Raw genomic sequence first — 11,266 nt, 5'->3', positions numbered from 1 at the left:
ACACTCCGCAGTCATCGGAAACCTTTGATGGGTTTGGGAGAGGTGCTCAGGGGTCAGTGTCCAGGGACAGCACTACTGACCACTTGGAGCAATTGTGGGGAGGGCAGAGGAAGGGGTCACAGCCTGGGCGGCCTCAGAGGCTGTCTTATCGCTTACAAAATCCGGAAGCCAGGGAAAGGCTGCAGTGGAGGTTAGTGGTGCCAGACGGGTGTGTGGGAGCCCTGAGTGAGGCAGGAAGAAAGGGGCTGGCGGGGTAGGGGCATCGACAGCTGCAGGGAGGAGCCAGTCCCTCTGCGGCGCTTTCTTCTGGGGTTATCCTGGATACTAGGAATCTACGTGAGAACCTGGATGGTCTCTCAGATTAGCTGCACATGCTCAGCTGGGCATGTTTTCTGCTTCTAAACCGTAGGCAGGTCAGTGCCTAACTGTCACAGTCTGGGGAGCCCTGCTTCAGATTCCCTAGGTCTGTGTCAGGAGAAAGGTGGAGGTACCTTAAAACCCAGCAAGGGCCAGGTCTGGGTGCACGCCTGGAACCACAGTCCTTGGAAGTCTAAGACCGGAGAGAGCGTGGTAGAGTCAGCCTAGTGAGACCCTGTTTCTAATCATCGGATGAATAAATGAATGGATGGGGATGGGGGCGGAATGCGGAGATGGAATGCCCCCAACTTCAATCCCCAGTACCACAAAAGAAAATAAAACAAAACCCCAGGCCGGGCGTGGTGGCGCACGCAAGCTTGTAATCCCCGCGCTTGGGAGGCGGAGACAGGAGGATCGCGCTGGTTCGAAGCCAGCCTCGCTGGCATAAGAGACCCTGTTTCCAAATAAAAAATATGAAAAAAAAATAGTTCTGTGAGTGTAGCCCGGAGGTAGAAGGGTTTCCAGGAACCCCAGTACCACCAAAAAATAAAACCCCAACAAGGTCACTTCTGCAGTGCCTTCCTGGACCCCTTCCAAAGATGGTATTAATATGAACAGCCAATTGTGGTTTTATACTGGCAGCTGCTGGTCTGAGACACTGTGCTGGCTTAGCCAGGCAATCGAGACCTATTTATAAGCGTGCTGGGCACTGGGGCTGGCCCTGGAATGCTGTGGGTTGGAGGCGAGCAGGGGTAGCTGTGTTGAAGTGTGAGATATATTGGCCCCCACACTGGGCGAGTGAGGGAGGCTGCATTTCTCCCAGTGAAACAGCCCTGCAGTTGGGACCCAGCACTTAGTAACCAGGAGGAAGTCTTCATCAGACATCTTGGGGCCCAGCTCCCAACAGGACTTCCTGGTTCAACCTCTGATCTGCAGAGCCCTGCCCCCGGGGCCAGTGCTGGAGAAAAATTTGTGGAATGAAATACAAGGTGTCCTGCGCTGCCTGAGGGCTTGGGGACAGATTCGGTATCTTTTCAGTGTCCCCTTCCGAGCATCCATCCCCGATGGCCCATTTTTAGGTCTCAAGGCCACTGCCAAGAAAGAGAAGCCGCTACAGTGACACCTCTGTGCACCCACATGACAGGACACAAAAGCGCTCTGAGCCCAGCCTCTCAGGTGTCTGTCCCCTGTCTCCTCTGAGGAAGTGGCACTGGCATCAGATAGGGTTTGGGGCTGTGTGACCTGCTGGCCCTGGGTATCACTGTGGCCCAGGGGTCATTTAAGCCTCTCTCTGCTCAGCAGAGAGGATGGAAAGAGGCCACCATGACAGGTAGCGCTGAACACCGCACGTGGCGGCTGCAAGGCACCGGGGCTTGGGACGCTGAAAGGGACACTGGGAAATTAATGGGGTAATACAGAGGAAGGGCAAGTCAGGTGAAAGAAATGGCACGGTGCCCAGGCCTGACGCCTGGCCTCAGGGATGCACTACAGAGAGCAGGGGAAGCCGGGCACGGTGGCGCACAACTGGAATCCCTTGACTTGGGAGGCTGACACAGGAGGATCGCAGTTTCCGGGCCAGCCTCGGTAACTTAGCGAGGCCCTGTGCAACTTAGTGACACCCTGTTTCCAAATAAAGAATAAAAAATAGGGCTGGGGTGTAGCTCAGAGGTAGAATGCTCCTTGGGTCCAATCCCCAGTACCACACAAAAAAATCAGGAGCCTAGAAGAAGGAGGGGCATCCCAGGGCAGCTTCCCTTCAGGACTGGTCCAGGGGAAGCAGGTGTTCCCGGCCACTGGCAAGGCAGCCACTGCGCAGCTGCGGCGCCCAGGTGGCAATAGGCATCCATGATTAGGAACCGGAAGTGGAGAACCCAGTGGGCCGAGCTTGGGCAAGTGACTCTGCCTTTCTGGCCTGAGTTGCATGTCTGTAACATGGCCTCTATTTCTCCCTCTCTCCCTCTCTCTCTCTCTGTGGTTCTGTGGTACTAGGGATGGAACCCAGTGGCATTCTACCTCCAAGCTACACCCCCAGCCTTATTTTTTATTCTTTATTTTGAAACAGGGTCTCCCTGAGTTGTGAAAGGCCTAAATAGCTGAGGCTGTCCATGAACTGCGATCCTCCTGTCTCAGCCTCCCAAATGCTGAGATTACAAGCGTGTGCCACCACACCCGGCTCAGTTACCTCTCTTTACTGGGAGTGCTTGGGAGGACTAGATAAGAAAACTCAGTGTCTAGTAAAACTCAAAATGTGCTGGGCGTGGTGGCGCACACTTGTAATCCCAGCATTTGGGAGGCTGAGACAGGAGGATCGCACAGGTTTGAAGCCAGCCTCAGCCACTTAGTGAGGTACTTTGCAACTCAGTGAGACCCTGTTTCAAAATAAAGAATTAAAAAAATAGGGCTAGGGATATATCTCAGAGGTAGAATGCCCCTGGGTTCCATCCCTAGTACCACACGCACCAAAAAAAAAAAAAAAAAAAAAAAAGGAAAAAAGAAAAAAAGAAAGAAAAAAACATCAAAATGCTCTCAAAGGTGAAGACAGTGGTCAGCTGATCTCACTGTAGTCAGGTGGCAGGGCACAGCTGTGCAGATATTAATAATCTAGTCTGGGTGACAGTTTAACCCAAGGGTTGGACAATCTGGCCCACTGTTCATTTTTATAAATAAAGTTTTATTGGAACAAGGCCATGTTCATTCATTTACCTGCCATATTGCAATGGCCGACTTGAGCAGTGGCACCAGAGGCCCTGTGGTTGACAAAGTCTAATGGCTTCTTACAGAGACAAGGCTTTTGTTATTTGTCCCTTTGCAGGAAAATTTCCCAACCTCGTCCTCACCAATGAGTTGACAACCAGCAGGTTCCTGGAATTCACTGAGGAAAGCGACCTACTGGACTCCGGTCCTTGCTCTGTGACCTCGGACAAGTTACTTACCTACTCCGGATTCTTTGTTTCACAAGCAAAACAGGAGGGACGCACGTAGGATTGAGTGGGATGCTGTCTGGAGTGTGCCCCGCCAGCGTCTGCTGGTTACAGAAGCTCCTATAAAAAGTAGTCACTATTGTTAGTTATTAGATATTGACTGTCAAAGGTCCAAAGAAACTTCCAGAAGAGCCTCATCACTGCCTACAGCTGTCTTTAAAGACTGCCCAGCAGTAAACCTGTACAAAGTCAAAGTATCAAAGGCAGCTCTTCCATACCTAGTAAATTAATGATTCCAATTTCAGTCGAAGGAGAAGATCCGAATGCAAGAAGGGGAGGGAGCAAAGGTTAAGACCACGGGGTCTAGCAGCTCAGTGGGATCGGTACCCGGCACACAGTAGGTCCCCAGCATTTGCTGCTCGAATGAATGCAGGGTGGATATTTATCGGCAGAGATGATCTGTCATCTGTCAGTAAAAGGACACTTCTCATCTCTCTGATAAGACCACAGTTAGCTGGTCGGGAACATTTCTGCTTCCGATATTTTGGGGTCTCAGGGAGAAAAGCAGTATGCTAAAGATGAAACTAGACAAGGAATCTGCTCCTGCTCCCGCCACGGGATGGAGGCATCACAATGGGTTCCTGGGGAACAGATGGGCAGAGAAAAATGTTTAAAAACAAGGCAGGCACATAAGGTCAGGAGTTGGCCCAAAATAACCGGGGACACCAAGCAGACGGATGCAAGCGGTACATCTCGAGGGAAATGAGGCCGAGTTGATAAGCTGAAATAGTCTACCCTCGCTGGGTGCCCGGCACGGAAAAGAGGGAGGGCCGCATTAACATCAGCAGGTTTCGGGTTTCCTCTCATCTTTACTGTTACTGCTTTCATCCCCAAGTCCCTAAAAAATTGGAAACCGCTGCAACTTAACCAGGAGCAGAGCTTGGAATGCAGATCCGGGAGCTATTTTTTCTCCCCAGACATCTCATGACTCTAGATTCTGTGACGGCAGGCGCTAGGGACGCTGCCAAGTTGCAAGGGGCACCTGATCAGCGAAGTCACGATTCCAAGAACCCGAGCGGCTTCCCACTGGCGAGGGAGAAAGGGAGTTACTTGTCATAGCTTCTCAGAGGAGCTGCGCAAGACTGGGGGTGTGGGGGCTGAGGGGTAACTTCTTATTCTTTGGCTAAAAACCCCTTCCCCAAAGCAAAGGTTGCTGGACGCTTTTCAGAGCGACCGGCAGGGACTGTGTAGCAGGAGGTCTTAGTAAAGGCCAATTTGTTCAAAATAACAGAAACTCGACTAGTAAACAGAAAAAAGGAGCTGGTAGGGGGAAAGCTGGTCTCTGAGTGTCCAAACCTGACTATTCGCTCAGCCTCGGATTTCCGGACTTGCCTTATTTTCTTTCAGTGAATTAATACCCTTCCTGCCTGTAAGCCACAGGAGGTTTCTGGTTTTGACCAAGGCGTCATGAGTGATCCTAAAGGTCTTGGTGGTGGAACCCCTGGATAAGGACTACAACTGTGTCCAGCAGGGAGGAAAATAGCAACCAGAAAGCCACGGGCGTCCAGTAAGCCTTCTCCTCCTGCGTCAGTCGGGAGCCTATTTACCCTCCAATAACAGAAACTCCACGTGGGTAGACGGTAAAGCTCTGGGGCCCCTCCCACGCCGACTCGGGCTTTGCCTGGCTGGGTATTAACCTACAGGCAGGCAGGTGGAGACTTGCAGAGTGCCTGTGCTGGTGGCCTGATGCCATCGCTGTTCTTGGGAGCCAGTGACCGCCATGGGAACCAGCTGCTCTGGCCTGATGTGTAACGATGACGTAGGACCTGGAGCTGGGGCAAGCTGGCCCCGGCGAAGGCCTCTGCGGGCCGGGTTTCTCAACCTCACCGCGGGTAACGTAGGAGATGAAATGATTCTTTGTGGCTGGGAGTTGTTCTGTGCATTTTTTTTTTTCAGTACTAGGGATGGAACCCAGGAGCATTATACCTCTAAACTACACCCCAGCCCTATTTTTTATTATTTTTTTTTTGGTGTGTGTGCGTGGTACCTGAGATGTTCCACACACATTTAACCACAGTGGCTTAAATGGGTAGGGACTTATTTGTCTCCACAGGGGCATTCTATCTCTGAGCTACACACCCAGTCCTATTTTTTATTCTTTATTTTGAAACCGGGTCTCACTGAGTTGTAGAGGGCCTCGCGAAGTAGCTGAGGCTGTCTGTGAACCACGATCCTCCAACCTCAGCCTCCCAAATGCTGGGATTACAAGCGTGTGCCATCACGCCCGGCTCCTATTTTTTATTCTTTATTTGGAAACAGGGTTTCACTGAGTTGTGGAGGGCCTCACTAAGCAGCTGAGGCTGGCTGCGAACCTGCAATCCTCCTGTTTCAGCCTCTCAAGTACTGGAATTACAAGTGTGCGCCACTACACCCAGTTTGTTCTATACATTTTTTCCCTCCCTTCCTTTTCCTTCCTTCTTTCCTTCCTTCCTTCCTTCCTTCCTTCCTTCCTTCCTTCCTTCCTCCCTCCCTCCCTCCCTTCCTTTTCCTTCCTTCCTTCCTTTCCTTCTTTCTCTTTCTTTCTTTTTTTCTTTCTTTCTCTTTCTTTCTTTCTTTCTTTCTTTCTTTCTTTCTTTCTTTCTTTCTTTCTTGTTCTGGGGAATGAACTCAGGCTCTGAGCTCTACCCTCAGCCCTATTTTGTTTTTATTTTGAAACAGGGTCTCACTAGGTTGATGAGCATTTCACTACTTGCTGAGGCTGTCCTCAAATCTGCAGTCCTTCTGTCTTAGCCTCCAAAGTACTGGGATTACAGGTATGTGTGTGCCACCATGTCTGGCTTGTTCTGTGTAGTTCAGGATGTCTAACAGCATCTTGTCCCACTAGATGGTAGGAGCTCCCTCCTGCCCTAGTGTTGACAATCAAAATTATGTTCAGGCCGGCCATGATGGTCCATGCTTGCAATCCCAGTACTTGGGAGGGTGAGAGAGGAGGACTGCAGGTTTGTGGCCAGCTACTTAGTGAGGCCTTACACAACTTAATGAGACCCTGTTTCAAAATAAAGAATAAAAAATAGGGCTGGGGGTGGAGTTCAGACGTAAAATGTCCCTGAGTTCAACCCCCCAGTGTGTGTGTGCGTGTGCGTGTGCGTGCGTGCGCACACACACACACACACACACACACACGCACAATTATGTTCAGGCATTATTGTCAAATGTCTCTTGGGGCGGGGGGACAGAGACTATCTCTCACCTGGTTGGGATCCATTGTCCTGGCCCCATCGTCTGCGAATGTCCAGGCATATCAATGCGACCGTCCTAAACTATCCAACCCTGGCCAAGCTGGTCTAGGTGACAAAAGCTTGGTCCATGGAATCATGAGAAACAATAAATATCTGTTGTTCTTCAGTCAGTCAGTGTTGGGTGGTCTCTAGAACAGTCCAAACACACATGTAACCACAGTGGCTTAAACGGGTAGGGACTTATTTGTCCCCACAGGAAGTACAGAGGTAGGCGGTTCAGTCATGGTCAGAGTGCACGGCTACCACCAGGTACCCACCAGGCCCTCTGGTCTTTCCACCCTGCTGCCCTCAGCAGGTGGGCTCTGCCCGATGACCCCCAAGATGGCTGTTGTTGCTCCAAATCCCGCTCCTGAGGTGAGAGGGAGATAAGCTGAAGGGACAGAGGCTAAAGCTTTCTCCTAGCGAGGCCTGCCTTTTAGTTCCCGCCCAGGGGCTTCACTTAGGAGTCATTGGCCACATCTTTCTGATCACCACTTGTCCTAGCTGCAAGGGAGGCAGGAAAACCTCCCTAGCCTGTATTTTCTGATCTGCTTAGTGTCTGTAGTATCTGCTGCAGCACCTCTCTGGGGCTCTGGGGTTCCCTGTCTTTATCCGTTGAGTGTCTACTCCAGCCACCTGTTTCTGAAGACCGGCTTTGTCTCTCTGACCATGAAGGGAAAACAGCTGCCCCAGCCCTGGAACCGTGCTCCCCCCCCCCCCCCCCCCCCCCCCGTGTCAGCTCTGCCTCAGGCAGTGCCCGAATGGCATCCCAGCGTTCCATTTACCATATACCGATTGGCTCAGCTTGAATTAGAAAGGGAAGCAGATTGGTCTGGCCTGGGTTGAGTACCCAGCACCCAGCCAATCAGATATGGCCAAGGGGGCGTTGCTCAGACACACCTGATGGTGGGAGAGGGTGTGGCCGAGGAACCACCCAGGAGACCATTCAGTTCAAAGGGCAGAAAGAACGTACCACTATAGGTTGTGATGTTGATGTGATAAACATAAACATATTCTTTTGAAAGACATAAAATACAGGGGATCATAAAGGCATTATATTTGACATATGCAGATTCAAAAAGACATGTTCAACAAACAACGGAGATTTTTCACACAAGTTGGCTCTCAGACCTGTGCCAGCTGCTTGGGCGGCTGCTTACTTCTCTGGACTCTGTGGTCTGATGCTGGAGAAAAACTTGCTGTTAGCCGGGCGTGGTGGCGCGCGCTTGTCATCCCAGTGCTTGGGAGGCTGAGACAGGAGGATCACAAGCTCACAGCCAGCCTCAGCTACTTAGGCCCTCTGCAACTCAGTGAGACCCTGTTTCAAAATAAAAGAATAAAACAATAGGCCTGGGGGTGTAGCACAGAGGTAGAAGTCCCCTGGGTTCAATCTCCAGTACTACAAACAAACAAACAAACAAACAAACAAACAAACCTTGTGTTTTGGTCTTTGGGGATAAGATACAGTCTAAATACCCTAGGGTTCATTCTTCCTTCCTTCTTTTTTCTTTCTTTGTTTCTTTTCTTTTTCTTTTTTCTTTCTGTCCTGGGGATTAACTACCTCTAAACTATATACTCCAACCCTTTTTACTTTTCTATTTTGAAACAGAGTCTTGCTACGTTGCTGGGGCTGGCCTCAAACCTGCTATCCTCCGGTCTCAGGCTCCCTAGTATAGGGATTATAGGCATATGCCACCATGACTGACACTACCAAGTTCTTATTCTTTTTGTTGTTGCTGTTTCCTTCCTTCCTTCCTTCCTTCCTTCCTTCCTTCCTTCCTTCCTTCCTTCCTTGCTTCCTTCCTTCTTCTGGGGACTGAACCAGGGGCATTCTACCTCTGAGATACACTCCCAGCCCTATTTTATTTTTTTAAAAAAATGAAATAGGGTTTCATTAAGTAGTGGAGGGCCTTCCTAAGTCACGGAGGCTGTCCTCAAACTTGTAATCCTCCGTCTCTGCCTCCCAAGTCCTGGGATGACAGGCATGTACCACCACTCCCGGCTACTACCAGGTTCTTTATGGAAAATTTCTCAGATTTTTTAATATTTATTTATTTATTGCAGTACTGGGGATTGAACCCAGGGACATTCTACCTCCGAGCTATACCCCCAGCCCTATTTTTGATTCTTTATTTGGAAACAGGGTCTTGCTGATTGCAAAGGACCTCACTAAGTAGCTGAGGCTGTTTGTAAACTGCGATCCTCTGGTCTCAGCCTCCTAAATGCTAGGATTACAAGCGTGTGCCGCCACGCCCAGCTTAGATTTTTGAATCTTTTTTTTCTTCTTTGGTGGTCCTGGGGGTGGAACCCAGAGGCTTTCTACCTCCGGGCTATACTCCCAGACCCATTTTTTATATTTTTTATTTGGAAACAGGGTCTCACTAAGTTGCTGAGAGCCTCACTAAGTAGCTGAGGCTGGCTTCGAACCCGTGCGATCCTCCTGTCTCAGCCTCCCAAGCGCGGGGATTACAAGCGTGCGCCACCACGCCCGGCTTAGATTGTGGAATCTTTTTAAGGTTACTGACTTCAGATCCCTACCCCGCATAAAATATACCTTCCAAGTGATACCATATAAAAAGTTTTCTCTATTTTCTCCTGAATTTTAATCAGTATAAAGAATACATTTGGCTTTAAGATAGCAAAATGTTTTTATTGTGGATTTTTAAAATAAAAAAAAGAAAGATCAATTCTGTTCCTGACTTCTGGCTCTTCCCCCTCCTCTGTTGTCTTTGGTCATACCAGAAAGGATATCAAATACAGGCGGATGGAGAGAAGGCAGGACACACAGAAACTGAGAACAAAACACAGGAACGAGGGTCTCTCCAAATTCCAGGGAGAGACAGGAGGATCGCGCAGGTTCGAAGCCAGCCTCAGCTACTTAGTGAAGCTTTCGGTAACTCAGTGAGACCCTGTTTCCAAATAAATTATAAAAATAGGGCTGGGAGTATAGCCCGGAGGTAGAAAGCCTCTGGGTTCCACCCCCAGTACCACACACACACACAAAAAAAAAAAAAAAAAAAAAAAGAATTCCAGGGAGAGGGTCCTTGGGTGGGCAGTGTGTATTCTTTGGTGACTGGGAAGTAGGTCTGTCCTGGTGGCCTGGGGCTGGAACAATTGGGCCATATCAGTGTGGCAGAATGGACGGTATGAGACACGTCCGTTAGAAAGTGGGGTTCAAGAGCCAGCTCCTGGGTGTGCTGTGTGATTTTAGGCAGGCCAGTCACCCTCCCTGGGCCCCAGCTTCCTCCTCTGTAAAATGGGGTGCACAGTACTGTTTTCCTCCTGGGGCTCGGGGAAGGATTAAATGAATATTTAGAAAACTGCGGAGTGCCGTAGTACAAATGTTAGTCATTATTACAGAAACAACTAGACTGATTGGCAGTCTAAATTTATTATAATCAACTCAGATATAAATTCACGAGGCCAGGGCCCGAGAGCCCTGAGGTCCCCTGCAGCCCCGCGGCTCCAGTGCCAGCCTTGGGTTTTCTCCGCCGGGGGTGTCTCGGAGTGCCCAGGAGGTGTGATTTTTGGGTACACCACAACCCAGACGCGGACCCATGAAATGGATCTAGAAGGCCTAGGAAGAGCCTGGGTTACAAACATACTCTTCATATACCTGAGTTCATATATATTCATGACTATTTTTTTAAAAAAGAACCCCTCCCTGCACACAGTCCCGAATACATACTGTGCAAAATACCAGTCTAGAAAGTCCAACAGTAGGGCAACAACCTTTAAAGTCCTAGAAAAGTGAGTATTTGGACATGGGAGACAGTCCAACTCGCAGAGGGTCGCGCGAGGCTCAACGCTGGGAAGACCTTTTTCTAGTCCTTCCCACCAGGCTTAGAAGGCAAAAGGCTCTGGCTGGATTTGCTGGGCGTTTCCTTCTTCGTCTCGCGTTCTCGGGCCGTCTTGAGGGGGACTCTTTTGGCTCCAACCTTCAACAGGAGAGAAGCACAGATGTACGGACTCTGTGACCGCGCGAGGGCCCCTGGTGTGCCATCCGAATGGTGCTTCGGTTTTCTTCTGCATTTGTACCCAAAATACACACACACACACACACACACACACACACACATACACACACTCAAATATGAGCAGGAGGAGGGTAAAATGATTCACTATTATCACACTACCCAAAGATAAGCCCAATTTGTGTTTGCGGTGCACCTTTCCAGGTATACGGGTGTTGCTTTCCCTATTTTTTTTTTTTTTTTTTGTATTGGGGATTCAACCCAGGGGCATTCTACCTCCAGGATACACCCCCAGCCCTATTATTTATTTATTTATTTATTTATTTATTTATTTATTTAGTGGTACTGTGGTACTGGAATTGAACTCAAAGGCATTCTACCTTCGAGCTACACCCCTAGCCTGATTTTACTTATTTGGAAACAGGTTCTTGCGAGGTGGATGAGAGTCTCACCACCTGCTGAGGCTGTCCTTGAACCTGTGATCCTCCGCGTCAGCCTCCCCCAGTATTGGGATGACAAGCGTGCATCGCCACGCTCGGCTGCAACCTTTAGCTCTTCCAAGGCGCCTATTGCTGTGCCCTCGTAAGCCGCCCACCCACTGGGGTAGGTTTCTGCTAACTGCAGCCTCAGACTCTTCCACACACAGTTCTGCACACGCTGGAGGGACGACTGTGAGCTGGGAGTGCCTCTCCAACAGGGCTCGCCTTGCCGACCCTATCTCCTGCACATGTTGTAA

At 49.8% G+C, this 11,266-nt stretch overlaps 1 protein-coding gene across 1 annotated transcript in view; it reads right to left on the bottom strand.

Annotated features, from left to right (window-relative positions):
• Positions 1–10,380: 10,380 nt before the first annotated feature.
• FHAD1 (forkhead associated phosphopeptide binding domain 1) overlaps positions 10,381–11,266 on the bottom strand; it is a gene marked incomplete at both ends in the record, with an annotated part of 141,645 nt that continues 140,759 nt past the window's right edge. Inside the window, one exon of the mRNA XM_080691309.1 lies at positions 10,381–10,494. Within this exon, the coding sequence (XP_080547435.1) occupies positions 10,381–10,494 (114 nt within the window). The remainder of the gene's footprint in view (positions 10,495–11,266) is intronic.

The sequence above is a fragment of the Muscardinus avellanarius genome (genome assembly GCF_963383645.1).
Source record: "Muscardinus avellanarius genome assembly, chromosome: 3".
NCBI classification, from domain to species: Eukaryota; Metazoa; Chordata; class Mammalia; order Rodentia; family Gliridae; genus Muscardinus; species Muscardinus avellanarius.
The sequence above is the reverse complement of the archived record's forward strand: the minus strand, read 5'-3'. Positions and strand labels throughout refer to the sequence as shown.